The following is a 20,254-nucleotide window of genomic DNA, read 5'->3' on the forward strand; positions in this document are numbered from 1 at the left end:
AATCTATTAAGTTGAAGACTAAATGAGTTACACAAGTAGCAAATACAATTTACTTCAATGACTGAAACTATGCAAGGGAAGTGTTGAAGATTTGTTGAACCAGATCAGCCATGGTCTTATTGAATGGTGGAGCAGGCTCTAAAGGCCAGATGACCTGCTCCTGCTTCTAAGTGCTATATTCTCATGCTGAAATGAAATCAGTTTAAAATCATTTCTGCTGTTTTGTTTCCATTTTTTACTTAAATAGGCAATGTCCATTGCTAGCTATTTTAAAACATTGCAGGATCTATGGTTCTAGTCAATTTAGAACTTTAGTTCCTAAATTTTAGTTATAGTTCACTGCTAGTCTCCACATTCTGTATGTCTTAAAATTAGGACAATGAAAATGAGGCTTTATTCCTTGTGTTTGCTTTGTCTCTTATTTTCACACTGGCAAATAAACTACACAGAATTGTAACAAATAAAAAGAAATAATCTGTACAGCACTCACAAGACTAAGCTGGAGCAATTCACAGATTTATATTCTGCTGCGTAAGATTCATGTTGTGTTTGCAGAACAGTGAAGCCAAGGTGCAAAGATCTAAACCACGGAGGTATAAAATACAGATTATGGATCACATGTCCTACTGCAGTCTCTTTCTCTCTCCATTTCCTGTTACATTGATAAAAGACATCTAAAGAAGAATGAGGAAACTACACCGAATGTTCATCTACAAAGTGCTAATGTCATTTTTGAGCAAGTCAAATCTGCTAGTAACAAGCATTAATAAAAAAAGACTCTACACTTTAGATTACTGTTGGACTTAGCCAGGTTTCTACCAGAATGCATCACAGTGCAATAAAAGGATCAGACAATAAAGGTAACCAAACGAATAACTATACCTTGTAGTAGTTAAGAACATTATAGTAACCTTCTGACTACTGTGAGATCGATGTATCCTCACTTGTAGATCCCAAATATTTGATGTAATCAGTACTCACTGACACCACCCTTCTCCATCACATTAGTATACATGAAAAATCTACACAGACAGCAGAAATGCCCACATTCAATTAATTTAAACCTAACATAAACTTATCAACAGGAATAGGAAGAAGAGAATTAAGAGATACAGCATCTCATATCAGAGAGGATATTTGATGTATCTGAACTGGCTTGATTGTGTCATGGCTGTGCACATACTGATTACCTATTATTTGATATTCAAGCACAAGAGATGTGAACTCTGTCAATTTATAATGAGTTTATCTTCAATTTAATGCTAATTTCTAACTGCCATTTTCACCCTTTATTTAAACATTAACTCCATTTATAAAAGGACGAGGAAATTTTGTGTCCTCTTATTATAAGACCAGTTGTTTTTGTAACATTGACTGACCTCCTTCTTCCATTTTGCCAGCCACTCATCTCTCTTCCTTTTGCTGATATAATAGGGATCACCAGCCTGGAACGTTATTCGTGGCATTGGTCTCTGACGCAGACTATTCTCCCACCCTGACTGGCCACGGCGTCGCCCCCTTGTTCCCTGGTCAAAAAGAATACTTACTGTGAGCAAACATTAATTTATTATATGCCATTTATTTACTTCTAACTTCAAGACCAAGTTAACTTTATTCTTTAACGATATTGATGGCTAGGCAGCATTTATTGTCCATCCCTAATTGTTGAGAGTCAAGCACATTGCTGTGTGTTTGGAGTCACATGTAGGCCAGACCAGGTAAGGATGGCAGTTGCCTTCCCTAAAGGACATTAGTAAATCAGATGGGTTTTCCCAACAATTGACAATGGATTCATAGTCATCATTAGATTCCTAATTCCAGGTATTTTGGACATTTGATTAAACAATGTGTGTTTTAGATTTTACTGAACAGTGGCAGACAAAACTAAAGTTAAAATCTCCTCCAAGTTAAAGAAAAACACACCTGCGCACAAGGAGGGGAGAATTTTGCAGTTCATTTGGTCAATTAAGCCCATAATATCTTAATAAATTTAAAGTTCATTCCTCCAGATTATATTCTGAGGCTTCAGACCCACACACAAATAGATTCTTAAAAATAGATAGTAAATGACAGCACGTGGCATCTCAATGAAGTGATGGTTTTCATAGAATCACAGAATCCTTACAGGGCAGATAGACCCTCAGAAAAGCATGCCTCGCTATCCCCCAAGCCCCGTAGCTGCACATTTCTCATGGCTAATCCACCTAGCCTGCACATCTCTGGACATTACGGACAATTTCCCATAGCCAATCCACGCTAACGTGTACATCTTTGCGCTGTGGGAGGGAACCAGAGCACCCAGCAGAGGACAATATTTACAAAGTTAGTAAGTAAAAACAATGACTGTTGATATTTGATGGATGAATGAAAAACCTCATAGGTCACCTAATTTTTTTTGACGCAGAGTACGGTAAAAATGAACCTGACACATGAGCTGTGCATATAACTGGCTTATAGGACTTTTCATAAAACATGATGGTTTCATACAGAAGCTACACATGAATAAACTGTCAGCATATGTTTAATCATGTCTTTTACATCTTGCTTAATAACAGGAATGAACTTTATTTCGATATAAGTAACAAGTTTGTCCCCTAACACAACGAGAAAATTAGAGAATTTACCTCATTAAAATAAATATGTCTGAGCATTATCAGTGCATGAAGGAACAGAAAACTTTAAAATAATGTTACAAACATCACGTTTTAAATGTTTGTGATATGAATTCAGGGATTTCATTTCACTGCAGTTCTTAGCAAACTGTTGTATTGTAGATAATGGGATGTTTACTGAATCCACTTTCATCTAATCTGCTGGAACCATCCATAACACATTACAGTATTGAATAGATAGGGAGTGACATAAACATACTGATGGAAAAGCTGTTTAGCAAAGTGTCATGCAATAGGAAACAGTGCTCGAAGGAAACTCACTCCCAAGTACATAGAAACATTTGTAGAAGATATAAGATAAAAGAAAGGATATTACCTCGATTTTTACTGATTCCTGTGTGGATGTGGTGTCTTCGTCAGATCCTAAAAAAATGAAAAACACATTCACAGTTCTGTTGCAGTGTATCACTCACTGTACTAGACCTAAACATGGGACACACAATACAATAAGACCTGGGTTCTACCATCATGTTACAGGCAGTTTGATTAAAATTATAAAGGATTTTGAAATGTTAAGCATTCCTTTACTTGGAGGGTGGGGTGGGTGTGGGGAATAATAGGCAGTTTGTGAAGTTCTGAAGTTGTCAAGAAGTCTCCATTTCCCACTGAGTGAAACTGAGCTCTCTTGCAAAGAAATGTGAGTGACTTGCATAGCTAAGTACTCATATTTCCTTCAGACATCTTATGCCAATGATTTCAAATTAAATTCTGACATGGGATTAAGGATTAATGCTGGGGGTGCCATATTTTGAGTTATTCCAAGAACCATATATTCTTCTCCCCTATGTTAGAAACACCCAGTTAGCGAGCCAGCATGAATTGCATTTTCAATAATCGCAAGCATGTCCTCCCCGCCAACAAAGTGGGGTTACCAGTTAAGGAAGGCGACCTTTTCAGCTAAAGGTATCAGAATTTATATTACAACTCTGTATTCACAATTACATCCCTTTCGCACTATTCCAAATAATGAAAGGAACCTTAATGACCAAGCAAGTATTCAGTGGAGACAACGGCAGTATTGGGCACAGGGTGGAGAGTTGGTGAAAGCCCGTTTTGGGAAGCTGGCCATATTAATAGGATAGGAGTGCCACCCACTGAGATCTGATGACCGATCAGAGGAGTGCAAACAAGGAAGCAGTGATTGCTTCCAGCTGCATACCTACCTGTGGCCTAGGATCTCCAAAAACCCTGGCCGAGGTAAAACACATGGGAGGAATTGTGAGGTGGGGCTTTGAGGGGAAAGGGGAGTGATGTTGGAGGCAAAAAGGCAGGTGGTAACTCCCAGCAGACTCCCTTCTTCTTAATGCAGGCTTCCTCGATCCGGCATTGAGTACTTTAAAGCAAGGTCACTGCCCACTTCTTCACCCTTGGGGCATGCAACTGGCTAACCACATGGTGAGTCACCCAACTGGAGCTACTGAAGCCCAGCAGGAGTGGGACAAGGCCCCTGAGTGGACATGAATTAACGCCTGGATGTTCCCATCACAGACTGAGTGCCTGACAACCTTCAGCCTGGCTAAATATCTGCCCCTCCATATCAAACATTCTGCAGGTAGGGCATTAAATTCTGACCCCAAGCCATTTGGTGGCAGAATATGAAACTTCAGAGAAACATTTCTAGGATTTAATTGACAAATGAAAAGTAGTGACGTGATTGTTTAGCACACTCTTTCAAGAAGACAATAATCATGAAAAAGCATTTGGAAAAACTTTCTTCTTCTCTTACAACAATGTATTACATTCACATGTCAAAGTATATCACCTCATTGTAAATCTGAGCAGCGAAAGTGAGACCATTTCCTCTGCAAACATTACAACACATTGTGTCATTGTGAAATACATCAATAGAGAAAACACCTGAAGTGGCAAGTATAAATAGAGTTGTGATGTGTGACTGGGAAAGGAAGGGACTGAGAATCATTCATAAAACAAAACACTCAGATTTACAGAGCACCTTTAAGACCCTAAGGATATCCCCAAACCCAATGAATTATGTTTGAGTTCAAGTTCCTCCAGGCAAGTTCGGATTTGCAAAACGGCAGGATTTCTAAACAATAGTCAATGTGATTTTGGTGGTGTAGGTTAAAGGAGGAACACTGATCAGGACTTTAGCAGTGTGCACTCACGATCCTTTAATTGGAGTTGCAGCATATTTTGCATCCAACAGAATTTTTAACTAAGACCGCGGGTCAATATTTTATCTGACAATACCATACTTCCTCAGTAACATGTTGGAACAGGAATTGAAGTTGGTACCTTCAGCCCGAGAAATGAGAGAGCTGCTACTGAATCAAATATAACATGAGTCGTCCTGATAAGACTCATGCTCCCAAGGGTCTAGGCCTGAAACATCAGCCTTCCTGCTCCTCTGATGCTGCTTGGCCTGCTGTGTTCATCCAGCTCTACACCTCGTTATATCATAAAATTTATGTCAATGGATTCTGACTACCTTAATTTGAAATGGGTGAGTTGAGATACAGTGATACAAGTTAATTGTTTGGTGCAATGCTGAGTCCCTAGTTCTTACTGAATTAACTGTTTTCACTGAGTAAAAAGGTACAATATAAGGACAAAACATAAATTAACCTCTGAGAAGTTGAATGGGGAAAGGTCCCTGTTGCAGTTCACCATTCACTGACTGCAGACAAACTTCATATACATATAAGATATGAGCACCTTCAAGATCCTTTGTGCTTCCTCCTAAGTGCCTATTGGCACTCAAAAGTTAGGCTCACACATAAAAACTGGTCACTTTGGGTATACTATCAAGCTGTTAGGGCCTCTCAACATGTCATTGCATGTAGGAGAAGAAGGAAGAAAAGAGAGATGAACATTATAAACAGCCAAATCTGGTCCAGAAGGTTAATTTTGTTGATTTTTTTTTCAGGTTTCTTTGAGAATTAGGAGTAGGAGGAACAGGAGTGATTCTCCAGCAACCAGAACAAAACCTTTGACCATCCGTGACGATGCACTTTTTGGTGTTCCTGCCCAACAGATAAGAATACGCTCCATTTCAGAACAGTAATGTTTGGGATTACATAGAAGAAGTGAAAAGAGTACATTCTACACCAGTCTTTTTCAGTTTATAACTTATGTGTGTTGATATAATGGCAATGGGAGACAGACAGAGGAGTTATTTCAATAGAAGCAATATCTGCTGATGTACACAGCAACTGTACAAGGTACACATTGTGAATTGAGTGCAAAAGTTGGGAATTCTCAGAAAAGATTTACCAGGATGTTGCCGGGACTGGAAGGTTTGAGTTATAAGGAGAGGTTGGATAGGCTGGGACCTTTTTCACTGGAGGGTAAGAGGTTGATGAGTGACCTTATAGAAGAGTATAAAATCATGAGGGGCTAAGATAAGATGAATAGCAAAGGCCTTTTCCCTTGGGTTAAGGAGTTCAATGCTAGACAGCATAATATTAGTGAGAACAGAAAGATTTAAAAGGGACCTGAGGGATAAATTTTTCATGCAGAGGGTGGTTTGTATGTGGAATGAACTGCCAGAGGAAGTGGTAGATTTGAACAGGCACATGAATAGGAAAGGCTCAGAAGGATATGGGCCAAATGCAGGCAAATGTGATGAGTTTAGTTTGGGAAACTTGGTTGGCACAGACGAGTTGGACCGAAGCATCTGTTTCCATGCTGTATGACTCTAAGACTCTAAACTAGAATTCCAATTAAAGAATGGGAAGGAAGGGTTTTTTGCCATAGATTATTTCCCGAGCTGTGAACAAATTGGCAAATTGATAAGATTTGGCATGTGAATATTTGGCTAAAAGACTTGTGTGGAAGACATAGATTTTATTCGATACAATACTAGAATTCAGGTAGGCCTGGCTGGGATCATGGTCCGAGTCTCATTAGTATAAGTAGACGGTCACAGGTCATTAAAATGCAAAGTCAGGGAAGGGGTCAAATACAAGAGATAATATACACTGCTACTTCCAAACAAACAAAAGTGGAAGAAAGCCAAGTAACAGTCTGGAATTGTGCTTTAGATACTAGTGGAAAAGCAATATCAAGTAAATGATATCAAGGAATTCAACCAAGAGGGTGGAAAAAGAAATGTGTATAAAATACTTGAGCAGAAGGATGGATTAGAGACCATGGTTCAATAAACATTCTTTTTAAAAATTCCAAGAGTATAACAAACAAAAGATTAAATCCATTCGGTGTTAAACGAGGGAATACTGAGAGATAAATAAGCAGTGGAGACATTACAGATAGTCATGTGACTGAGAAAAGATTTTACACTGGAGTGGGGATTATCATTGAATCCTTACAGCCCAATAAGTCCACACCCACCCAGACCTTTCCCCCTTTAACTCACCTTATCTACACATCCACGGACACTATGGGCAATTTAGCATGGCCAATCCACCTAATCTGCAAATCTTTGGACTCTGGGAGGAAACTAGATCACCTGGAGGAAACCCACACAGACACGGGGAGAATGTGCAAACTCCACACAGTCAGTCACCTGAAGGTAGAATCGAACCTGGATTCCTTGTGCTGTGAGGCAGCAGTGCTAACCACTGAGCCACCGTGCCGCCCATTTAGACTTCATTCCAGATTTACAGTTTTATTTAAAAACTGAATCAATCCAGGCAAAAGGAAAACAAATTACAGAGCAGCAAATGGTGACAAACAGATAGTAAGACTGCAAACCAAAGAAAAGAATTTTCAAGAGAACAAAATAATTTCACAATTTGGAAAGACAGTGTTCAAGAGTAATGTGGCCCTTTGAAAATTGCTAATGGTGAGATTACCAATGAAAATAAGGAAATGATGAACATGTCGAATAATTGTCTATAGATACTGTCGATGAATAGGTTAGGAGGCCAGAAATGCCAAGATAACTAACACTGAATCAGGATCCGGGGGCTGGGACGGGGGGTGGTCACTGAACAGTGGCAGCAAGACAACAGGAAGGAAGAAATTAACAACACACATCCCCAGGATCAGAAGGTTCCCATTTCGGGATTTTAAGAGAAGTCAATAAGAACATTGGACTCTTGCAAAAATAATTGAAGATGTTGACAGTTTGAATAATTAATAAATTGTTCTTGATAATCATAGCCAGAAGCCAGGATTGCATTACAAAGCAGGTAGATAACCCAAGGGTAGCGATTCAAATTTCATAATGGTTCAAGATTATGTTATACATTACTAAGAAACAGTTACTTTATACAAATATATACTTAAATTCTAATTTCTACATTTAATATAACTACTGATACATTTATTGCTTCTGAAGTCAGTGGCAAAGAGTTCATACACCATTGTGAAGTGGGATTGGTCTGAATTCAATTTTCATTAGAAGGTTATCATTGACCATAAGTCTTGATATAGCTTATTTTTATCTTCTCTATCTCACGGCATGATCAATGACAAAATCCACTTGCCTTCTGAGGTATCTCTGCTCTTATAAGGTCATTTGTTTGGAATTTTCTATCCAGACAGCAGGGGAGGCTGGGTCTACCGAGAGGTGAAGTGGACAAATTATTGAAGAAGGAAAATGGAGTAATGGGAACAATCAGGTATAATTATTGAATATCAGAGTAAACTCAAGGAACTAAATGCCTTCCTCCTGCTCCTTTATCTTATGTCTTTGTGTTCAATTAAAGAAAATAACAAAGTCCAGCAATCTGCAATTCACATTATGGATTTACATTTTATTCAATTATACTAAATGCTTGCAGAAGTAATTCCTAAAATTCTCACTTATTGTAAACATAATAACAGTGACTACTTTTATACTTTTCAAGCTTTCCACTTCAAATTATAGTTAGATGATAAAGTCACTAATCCTGCTGTGAAAGAGAGGAGGATGTATGTTTGAAAGAGAGTGTGGATGCGAATTTCAGAACTATATTCTTTCTGGAAGTGCATAATTAGTCAGTTACTCTTTCCACTGCATCTCTAACAACACATTCTTTTTCAGAACCTTGAACAACGTGGCGATCTTGCAATTATACTACTTTTTCTATCATTACATGACTAAGCCCCTCAAGTCAGTCTTCCAGTCAGAAATGCATGGTAATCTCACTGAGAAAAATTACAAATAACATCCACTGGAACTGTTATTGCAGCTTCTGAACTTCCTTAGCAATGCTAACCTGTCAGCTGCCAACAATAACATTGCTCACATTGTATCTGTGAATGTCTCTCCTCCATAACTTCCCTCCACATCATCACAACATCATGGCCCCACTCTCATCTGTTAGCAGAAGGATACTGACAAGCTCGAATGTACAATCCACACTTTCGTCTAACAACAGTCTATGTAAAGACTCAAATATTCTTTTCACAATTTCTCCAAACCTTTTTCTTCTATGTCCCTACATGTAGTTCATCAATTCTCTTCATCACTTCTGTTCTAGCCTCAGGCGATGTTGATTGGAAACATGATATCAAACTTTTACATGTGTGTGAATGAATCTCTGCTCAATCCGTTTCCTTGTTCCACAATTCCTGAGACACCATCACTGTCTGTTTCACATTGAGAGCTCTTGTTAAATATTCGCAAAACTAACTCTATCCTCTCCTGCTCCCACAAATGCACCTCCCAGAATGTCACTAGCTGCCCAGTAGTGTGAAACCCTATCGCCTACGCCCAAGTTCAGCTTCCTCCACCATATCCAATCCAGGAAGCAAGAAGACTTTCTTTCATGACTGAAACATTGTTTGCCCCCACTGCCACATCTCTCCTCTATTTTCCTGATTAACTCATGACTCGACTTCTACAGGACTGTTGTGTAAATAAAACCCGACAGATTTATTTATCACTTAACATCTTTGTAGTTGAGTTACGTTCACCTTAGGCTACATATGTGATATTTTCTCCTTGACATCTACTGGCTATCAGAACACAGCAAAGAGGAATTAAAGGGAAAGCTAAGCAGTAACTTAATGCTGTTTAACTGAAAGTGCCACTGCTTCAGAGAATATATTTTCAGTCAGCAGTGAAATATCCCAAGATTTCCACCACACAAAGCAGTGTTGTATGTTGGAAAACTCAGCCTCCATTTCCTGCTCTGTACTTTGTAATACTGATAGGAGATTTACCTACTGCCTGGATTATATCCAAGAACAACATAGCAGCACAGCTGTAAGTACAGTGCAGACAAAAGACTATATGTATATGGTCTTCAGGCTTTAGAAGCTCTCTGAGCGCTCATTGATTTTATCCAAAACTATGCTCTAATCTTCAAAAAACGATAGTAAATATTTTTTAAAGTTCTGATACGATGTATTTTTATAAATAAAACTATGCAGAATCATTGCCAAAAATTTTCAAATAAACCTGTTGGACTATCACCTGGTGCCCTGTGATTTCTGACCTTGTTCATCCCAGTCCAACACCAGCACCTGCACATCAAAAATTACTTGCAATATTTTTGTTTATTTTGTGAAAATAACAAAATATAGACTTCAAGCTAATGCAGTGAAATGTGAACTTGTTTTGCACATTTGCTCACTTACTTTGAAGTTAAACATTGCATGCTTAGACCTATTAGTCTAAGACATAAAGAAACAGAAATTACTATTAGAAACAGAAACAACTATTATGCTGTTCAGCCACGTTGCTGTATCTTGCTTTGCTGTCAGGTTCACCTGGTTCCTTCAGAAGATCCTCCTGTGCACTAATGATTTGCAACCTGCAGAGATTCAGCAGATTCTTTGGTATCTGGTCGACTGAGATCAATTGAAGAAGCATCCCAGAATTTCTTCAGACAGTGAAATCATGGCTTAAACAGACAAATACATGCTGTACACATACCCACTTGGTTACATGTAACTCTTGACATTAATTTTCACTTCATATTGTAGTTTGTCTTAATGTAGTAATGATCCAGGGATGAATATTTATCCTCAATATCCAAAGACAGTTTCAGATGAGGAAAATCATTTACCCCAGACCCGAACATTAATCTAGGCAAGAAAGGTGCATTATCCTGCTGCAACATTGCTACAGAAAGCATATGCTCGACCCTACTGTCAATTTTTATTTTACACTGTAACCTTTAACATGGCCCCATTTCAAATGCCTTCTGGAAAAAGAAGTACAATACATCCTGTGGTTGTCCTTTATCTGCAACACCTGTTACTTCCTCAAAGAAGTCTAATAAATGGCTTAATTTCTGAAGTAATTCAAAAATCTTTTCTGCCACTGGGTTTTGTTGATTCCCAGCCATTTTATTGGGGAAAAGCACTAATCTTTGATCTATTTGGAGTCTCCTGCAGTTTACTGGGTATCAGTACAAATCCCTGGTCTGTTTTATTCCCTAGTGGTTTACTGGTCAAACTATCTGTTTGTCCATTCCTGGTGCTGATCATCTTTTGACAAAAAAAAACTGGCTCACTATATTCTAACTGGAGCTCAAACTCTCTTCCATGTCTTTATTACCCCCTCTCCTGATTATTTCAAGCTAGCCTGCCATTTCCAACTTTCCACATCTAAACCAACTCCGGTTTACTCATCATCATTTGCATTTTAACATACTTATCCCAAACACGTAAAAATCTAAAATTCTTGTTGCTGTGACTAATTCCTTTAGTGCCTTTGCTCCTCTTCATCTCTCCTGCAGTGTACAAGGCCTCCCCTTAAAATGCCAACATTTTAATTCCTTTAATTCTGAATTTCTGTTTGTTTCCTAACATTGTCAGCTGCGTAGGTGACAGGCTCTCGAATTTATTTACTAAAACCTCAATTATTTAACATATCTAGTATCTAACATGTAAAATTTAACATGCTGCCTGGATTAGAGGGTATGAACCATAAGAAGAAACTAGAAAAACTTGGCTGGATGAACTTTGGATGAAGGGTCTAGGCCCGAAACGTCAGCTTTTGTGCTCCTGAGATGCTGCTTGGCCTGCTGTGTTCATCCAGCCTCACATTTTATTATCTTGGAGGATGAAGGGTCTAGGCCCGAAACGTCAGCTTTTGTGCTCCTGAGATGCTGCTTGGCCTGCTGTGTTCATCCAGCCTCACATTTTATTATCTTGGAATCTCCAGCATCTGCAGTCCCCATTATCTCTAGAAAAACTTGGGTTGTTTTCTCTGGAGCGGAGGAGGCTGAAGGGAGACTTGATAGAAGTTTATAAAATAATGAGATGCATAGATAGTGTTGACCGTCAGAATTCTTTTTCCTAGAGTTAAAATGTCTAATACTAGCGGGCACACATTTAAGGTAAGGGGGTAAATTTAAAGGAGATGTGAGGGGCAGGTTTTTTACACAGAGAGTGGTAGGAGTCTGGAATACATCGCCGGGGATGGTGATGGAGGCAGATACAACAGGGGCATTTAAGGGGCTTTTAGATAAGCGCATGACTATGCAAGGAATGGAGGGATATGGATTAAGAGCAGGCAGAAGGGAATAGTTTAACTTGGCATCATGTTCAGCATAACGTTTTGTGCTGAAGGGCCCGTTTCTGTGCTGTACTGCTCCATGTTCTATGTGCTATCTTTAAAAAAAATCAGAGAATCCATCTGTTTTATAAAACATTTAGTTAGCTCATCCTAATAGCTCTTTCTGTACCTTGTTCTTCAGTTCTAAAACATCCGTTATTCGACGGTGATGAGACTGGAAGATAGCAAATGTGATTCCTTTATTGAGAAAGGGAAGGAGACAGAAAACAGGAAACCACAGGAAGTCACTCAGGTTAACATTTGTCAAAGGAAAAGCATTTGATGTCATTCTGAAAGAGGTTATAACAGGGAACTTAGATAAGTTCAAGGTAATCAGGGAGAGTCAACGTAGTTTTGTGAAAGAGAAATCATGCTTCATCAATTTATTGATGTTCTTTGAGGAAGTAATATGTGCTGCAGATCAAGGAGAACCAGTCAATGTACTGTACTTAGACATCAAAAAGCATTTGATATAGTGCCAGATTAAAGGCTACTGTGGAAAATACAAGCTCATCTGTGGGGTTGTATTGCCATAGACAGAGGACTCACTGGCTTATAGGAAGCAGAGAGTTGAGATAAAAGGGTCTTCTTCAGGTTTAAGATAGAAGGAGTGATGTGCCATAAGAATTGGTGATGGGATCTCAACAATCTACGTAAATAACACCAAAGCTATGATTGCCAAATTTTCTGAAAATAAAAAAGATAGGTAGAAAAGTATGTTGTGAAGAAGACAGCAAAATGCTGAATAAAGATATAAACAGGTAACTGGCTGGGGCAAGATGTGGCAAATTGAATATTATTTTTAGAAAATGCGAAATTGCCTATTTTGGCAGGAAGAAACTTAAGAGAAAATGTTCCATCTAAAATACCGGAGTGCAGAGTTTTGAGAAGCACGAGAGATCTGGTTGCATTAATCACAAAAGGTCCACATGCAGATTCAGCTAGTGATGAGTTATCAACATTGCAAGGAGAACAAAAAATACAAAAATCAGGAGGTTATGCTCCACTTATACAGGGCACTAGTCAGACTATATGAGGAGCACTGAGCAGGGTAATGGTCATCTCGTTGCGGAAGAATGTAAATGTGTCAGGGCAATTTAGCAAAGGTTTCCTAGAATAAGATTTGAAATGAGAGGGCTGGCGTATGATGAAATGTTAGGCAGCCTGGACTTGTATTACTGGAATTCAGAAGACTAAGAGGTGATTTGATTGCAAAATACAAGATCCAGAAGGGTTTTGGCAAGGTAAATGGACAGAAGTTAAATAGGAAAATCTAGAACTGGGAGTCACTATTTAAAAATCATGCCTCATCAATTTAAGACCGATGGGGCAATTTTCTTTTCTGTCGAGGGGTCATGAGTCTTTGGAGTTGTCTTTCTGAAAAAGTTGTGGAATCACAGCCCTTTACTTTTCTTAAGACAGAGGTAGATAGATTCTCATTAAGTAAGGAAATGCCCTCGGGGGTAGGTAGGAGTACAGATTTGAGGATACAATCAGTTCTGCCACGATTTTTGTGAAAGGTGGAGCAGACTTGAAGGGCTGAATGGCACACCGCTGTACTAATTTGAATTTGTGTATTTTTTTTCTCTTTCAGCCTCTGTTTGATGCACACAAGGGCAGTGCTTTCTATATTTGTGCAGGGAGATTTTGCTTTGGTTGTAAATTAATCATGAATCTTGTTCCACTCTTGTATTCTGATTTAACGTAATATTTGGGATTTACATTTTCCATGCTCTTTAATATGTGTCTGCCCCCAACTTAATTAATGTTCAGTGAATGCAGTGAAACAAATGCATCACAGGTTCCTCCATAACACTGGGCAAATGTCCATGGTCCACGTGAAAATTTGCCTGACAGATTCCTGTTCAGTAGTTGAAAGCTCTGCTGTTTGGTGCAGCAGTCTGCTATCAATAATGTCTACAATTTGTAGAGTAGCACCACATGAAAAAAAACAGAGATCTCTTTCATACAGCTGCTTGCTTTATGTGAGAAAACAGGAATGAGTTAGCTCTTGTGGACAATATATCTGACAGCTCTATTGTGTGCACCAGTGCACTACTGATTGATTTGACGTACAAATGGATTGGAATGATCTGAAGGCATTAAAGTTCAGTGCTGTCATTACCTTTACAGCTACTGGTAGAGTTGTCCCTGTGATTAATCTTATTTGTGGATGAGACTGCTTCCCTAGTGCATTAATGACTTCCAGAAGCTGATTTCCTCAGATATTCACAGGAAACTGACTCTGAATAGGCAGGTACAACTTTATCTGGGAAGACCACACGCAGACAGTTCACCTCTGGTGCAAGTCAAACCTTATTTTCATCAAGTCCTCACATTACACTTCTCCACAACTCAATGGACAAGAAACCCGTTTTCTAAAATTTGACTACAGCACCCAATTTTGAAAATTCATGGCACATGGATGCCATTAGCGATATCAGCATTCAGAGCCCATCAAACAGCTGCACTCCTGGGGTTGTAGGTGCATCCATATTTTCTTTGGCATATATCAGAAAATTGTATCTGTCAGAAATGCACAAGTGATACCAATTGGAAAGAGAAATAGGGTAGATTAATGCCAGAGCCAACCAGCTGCAAATCTAAATTTCAGGACAATAAAATGTTCCAGAGTATGCAAATGAAGTCATCTTCTCTGGGCCGGGATAAGCCTCTCACTTATCATCTCTTCCTTATAGGTTACTTCAATGCACAGAAAATTCCAGTGAACAAAATTAGAAAATCTTGCCACAGGTTATTTTATTCACATTTTTGTTATTTCCAGGCCCCTTTGCTTGACAGCACATTGCACACAAGAACATTTTATGACCAAATCAGTTTTAGGGGGAGAGAAAGAGGCTCAGTGTGAGCTGGGCAGAGATTGTGTTGAAGAGCTCTCAGCCTGAGGTTGTTGCCTGTGTACACACATTCCACGCCAGTGAGAACCAGCTCAGCAATCAGAAAATTGGCCCAGGCCCCTCTGGATAAGTGCCAAATAACTCATTTTCTTGAAGGAGTGGAAGATTTTATTTTCTAAATGCCTGATTTACTGGAGTGATAAGGGGAGATATTCTTGTGCTTACTTTCAAGTCAAGTGAGTTGACTGATTGAATGCGGTGAATATCTGAGAATCGAATGGGTCAGAGCACTGACATGTGAAGGAATTCATTTCACTTCTTACTAATTTATATACAGGGAGAATCAGATGGCTACCACTCATATTCCAGCCTGCCCGATACATTCAGGAGATCAGGGAGTTGTATGTACTTGGATACAGATTGAGGAAAAGTCCTGCTGTTGTGGGCTGGTTTCACCAGTGGGACCTTATTGAGGCAATGGTGACTCCTAGCCAGCCACACTCCATTCCCAATGTTTCTGATCACCCTCGTTCCATACCCCTACCACCTTACCCACACCTGCCCCCGTCACCAAACCACCCTCACCCCACACCCACCTCATGCCCTCTACCTTCACCCCTACCTCCCACCCTAACCCCACACTCCCCATTTCCCACCGAACACTCCCCCCTCTCTATCCACAACTCCCAAACTTCCACTCACCTACTCACCACCCTATCCACCCTGCCTCCCACCTCCACTCCCATTCCCACTCACCAACTCCCTCCCAGCAGTTAATATGGCAGAAGGCGCTTAAGTGGTCATTAGTTGGTCATGTAGGGGTGTCAATTGATCATTGATCATAGAATCCCTACAGTGTGGAAACAGGCCCTTCGGCCCAAAAAGTTCACACCCACCCCCAGAGCATCCCACCCTCAAACCCATTCCTGACGCTGTGAGGCAGCAGTGCTAACCACTGAGACACTATGCTCAGGTTAACAAGGTAATCTAAAAGTAGAAATTGATAGTAAGGCAGTAAGTCAATCATTGGTCTCCCTTCCAAATGCTATCATTAATGCACCCATTCCATTTTAATCTTGGTGGTTGTGGGCAGGTAGTGAAATTCGGGTACTCCATTATTTCAGCACATTAAATGCCCTTCCCAGCTCCAAGCTCTAATCAATGAGCTCAAACAGCTTGCCCTATGAAGCACACCCTCCAAAGCCAGCAACTGATGCACTGGATTGAAGTGGAACAAACCTCAGAACCTGCACATTTCTTAAGGTCCTGAATCATTACTTGTCAACTATCAGTTTTTCTCTCCCACATTGAGCCAAACTTTGCTCAGTCTTTGCTTTTGTAGTCCTTGTTTTGTTCTCTATTTGGTATCACTAAAAGAAATAAGTAGATCTACAGTCAGACTTGAATATGGCTCATTGAAATAGAACTAATTTGTAATGAATTTCAAAATTCTGTCTGTTACTCAAGGGATTCCAAACCTAGGATATGCCATAGATTCTGAATCTAATATTTTTGTAAATAGATAGTAACTTACTTTGAGAAATGTTTGTGGCCGGGTATCTTTTTGGCTCTACTCATTTTAATAGGATAATGGGTGGTTAAGGCACAGTCTCAATCTCAGTGATGCATTAGAATGATGGCTCTGATCCAAAACCATTCTTAACGTTCAGAATTAGTCATATAAGGAGCATTCAAATATAACGCCGCTGCATAGAAGTACCCTCAAAGAACATCAAAGACTAAACTGGAAAGTAACATTGCGTCACCTTGAAATTACATTGTAACAAATGGTAAAGTGATGGGAAAGTTCATGTAAACTGTTCTGAGAAGTGTGATAGCATTATCTAATATCGCAAGCAACCGAACAAATTTAGAACTTTCAGCCCTTCCAAAAAACGAACAATTATCTTGCACACATACAGATGGCTCTACATAAACAAACTACTGAACCCAAGTTTCAGATGCTAAACTTACAGCAATAACTGAGTGGCAAAGGCATAACATCACTGCTGCTGTCAGTGAACTGGTGAAACTTCATTTTACGCCGATACTGATCACTTGGGTACTTTTTTGGTGTACATCGGCAATGATCTCCATTATTGACTCATTAATTTCATTATTTATAATATAATATTTCTACTAGCTATACCACAGAGTGTTACGGATGAAAACAGCTGGACAGAAAATTTATTGGAGGCCAATTGTGCTTTTAGCCCTCTACAATATTCTTCCTAGATTTAACAGATTCATATAAAGCATGAAATGAGACTTGAAATTTTCTACAGGAAGCCTGTAACTATACTTGCAGTTATTGAATTTGGCTTGAATCTTGCATGACTGAATCAATGATGGATGCTTCTCAATTATGTGGAGAGTTACACTCCATTTATATGTCTTTCTTTGGAAACTTGTTCATTAATAGCTTTCCATCTTGGATAATGATGGTTTGTGATGAGGTAGTCATTAAGTGTTAAGCATCACCTGACGTGGCCCAGGAACTTCACTGTAACATATCGATCTCTGCACCATTGACTGCAGCGGATTCACCGCTCTCTGTTTTTTCTGGGCTGTCTTTTCAGGGAGCTGAGCTGTCTGTTTCTGCCTGCCTTTTCCAATGCCTTTCCAAACAATCATCCTCCAAAGGTCACAGCTGTCAGCGATTGTCTCCCAGTTGTCAGTGTCAATGCCTGACATCTATATACCTCAATTACAAGTGATGTGGTAGTGGGGGGAAAAATGCCCATGAAATTGTGAGTGTTCAGTTTGCCCAACAGGAAGTCTTTGCTCATACAGCCATCGTTTGCTCAGTGAATGTAACTGAGCTAGTGTGAATGTCGATAGTCTAACAATGAATGTAAGCTGGTGGTATTAGTACATTCGAGGACTACTGAGTTGGTGATCCTATCCTGCCACTTAATGCTGAGTTCTTGAGAAACAGTGCTATAGTAATGAGTCTTTTCAGCTGAATCTCTCATGATGGGTTTTCACTTTTCTTGCCAGGGAGTACTTCATTTCTAGGTGCAGTGAAAACAGTAAGGGAACAGAGATCAGCTGTAGTGAGTTCCACTCATTCTCTGAAGATTCCTCAAATTATGCAAGTAAATGTGCTCACAAAATCAACACAAGGCTCCTTTGTTAGCATCTTCCAACACACACCCTCCACCAACTGAACATCAAGGGCAGCTGGTGAAAAGCCACCAGATTTGTGTTTCCTTCCAGGCCACACACCATTCTAATTTGGAATTACACAGCCTCTCTTCATTGCCGTTGGATCTGGAACTCCCTTTTGAATAGCATGGTAGGTGAACCTACACTATTCAGGAGGCAGCTCACCACCACCTTCTAAAGGGCAATAAATGTCTTTGCTAATGACCCTCAGATCCTGTGAACAAACATTTCAAAAAACCTTTTTAGATGGAATATAGCAGCTTCAGACAAGTGACACAAAGGCAAACTCCTACCAAAGGGAGTTTTTATGCTTTTTACATTGTTCCCTTAACTGTTCTCTTTTCAAATTAATGACACAGTATTGTCTTAAGCTAAACTAACTCGGTCTAGGACTATCTAAAAGTCCAAGTTCACTAATATAGTTGACTTCTCAAAACAATTACAATCAGCAAGTTTAATCCAAAACCAAATTCTATTAATTTTAAATTTAATTAGCATTGATTAGGGACAACTGTTGGTGATGGAAATGAAGGGCATGTTGTCAGATGGGGTGGAATGTATCTCACGTCACAGCCACTGGCAATAGATAAGGATGCCATTCAGCTTATCAAGTCCAGGCCACCTCTCTCTGGAGCAAGTCAGTCAGTCCCACCTCCCTGCTCAATTGTCGTAGCCTTTCAAATCTATTTCCTTCAAATGCACATCTAATTTCCTTTTGAAATCATTGATCCTTTCTGCCTCTACCATTGTCATAGACAATGAGTTCCAGGTCATTACCCTTCACTACTGAACAAGATTTCTGGCTGTCTTTTGGCTGAAAGTATCAGGTCACATGGGTCAAGGAGGTGTTTGCTGGAAGTTAATGTTCCATTTTGCTGTGCTGACATCATGTCAGTTTCACTGCTTCCTTGGCACTTAAAAAAATTAGAATATTATTTGTTAATTAGCAAGCCTAAAATCTAGAACTGAAATGGAACTTTTATGTCATGTAATCAAGTCTACTTTGTAAGAAGACTTAATGAAGTACACTATCAAGTACATCTTGTTCATAAGAGTAAGTTTTGACAGTGCTGATGAGTATTAATTCTAGCTGTTCCACAAGGCTGAGCAATCTGTTTTTAAATTTTACTCAAATTTATGTTAGCCAGAATTTTTTAACTTACACAATTAAATATATTCAGATCAGATTTTACTTTGGTCATCTGTCTGGCCTATTCATGCTGTCTTGTAGAGATTAAGACAACTTGCTCTATGAAGTTTTAAAGATTGAATGCAAACAGGAAGATCATTTTAATGGATGATTTTAATCAATCTGATTTGGAACCACATTTTATTTTCATCCCCTGCTGCGTTTGCAGTCCTTGTACTTTCTGAGGCTGGTGGGATGAGAGCCCTTTAGATTAATCTGCTTTTGAGTGAAAGATTGAGTGGGGAGACATCCGCTTCCCTCTCAGGCATACCATCGCCCACAGCATTTCCAACATGATGACACCTTTACCACTGCTAATGTGGACTCCCTGCAGCAAAGACCCTGGGCTTACATTTGCCAAACTCCTAGCACTTAGAGGCCATGGGCTGCTTTGGAGACTCAGCACTGGTGGTTACTCACAGTGGTGCTGGCTAGAATTCCAGAGCAAGGTGGCAGGGGGTGTTCTTGTCCCATGTGAAGGGTGAAAGATCCATCCCCAACAAATGAATGCTTCATGGAGCTGTCAATATACACTGTGGTGCTTTTCCTATTGACTTTTTCTAAAAGCTGCCAGCCAAAAAATCCTGTCAGACAGAGCTGATTCTTCATTCAGCTCATGAAGGAAGTCACAAGAGGTGTCACTCAACCTGACCTGATGTTAATCTAAATAATTCAGTAATCCAGAATATTCACAAAATAAATTAAATTTCATGGCACTCCTGGGGGATAACGACCATGCAGTGATTGTCCAATCTGACCTGGTAATCAGAAATATTGAAGAACAGAAACCAGCCACATAGCTTCAAAACAACTTAAAGTTGACAAAATGAAGAAGTAGTAAAAGTAAATCAGGGAGGTTGATGATCAACAATTCAGCTGAAAGCAAATGGGACACATTTAAAAACATTCTCTTTGGAACTTGAGAAGGTTCTACCAATTAGTCACTAAA

At 39.4% G+C, this 20,254-nt stretch overlaps 1 protein-coding gene across 9 annotated transcripts in view; it reads right to left on the reverse strand.

The window, feature by feature from the left end:
• Positions 1-20,254, reverse strand: part of dnmt3ab (DNA (cytosine-5-)-methyltransferase 3 alpha b) — a 540,511-nt gene that overhangs the window by 233,854 nt on the left and 286,403 nt on the right. For all 9 annotated transcript variants that reach the window (XM_059645667.1, XM_059645666.1, XM_059645671.1 and 6 more), the window contains exons 6-7: positions 2,989-3,035; positions 1,380-1,526 (exon numbers count right to left, since the gene is read on the reverse strand). In XM_059645667.1, the coding sequence (XP_059501650.1) occupies positions 1,380-1,526; positions 2,989-3,035 (194 nt within the window). The remainder of the gene's footprint in view (positions 1-1,379; positions 1,527-2,988; positions 3,036-20,254) is intronic.

This window comes from Stegostoma tigrinum, chromosome 4 (assembly GCF_030684315.1).
Source record: "Stegostoma tigrinum isolate sSteTig4 chromosome 4, sSteTig4.hap1, whole genome shotgun sequence".
NCBI classification, from domain to species: domain Eukaryota; kingdom Metazoa; phylum Chordata; class Chondrichthyes; order Orectolobiformes; family Stegostomatidae; genus Stegostoma; species Stegostoma tigrinum.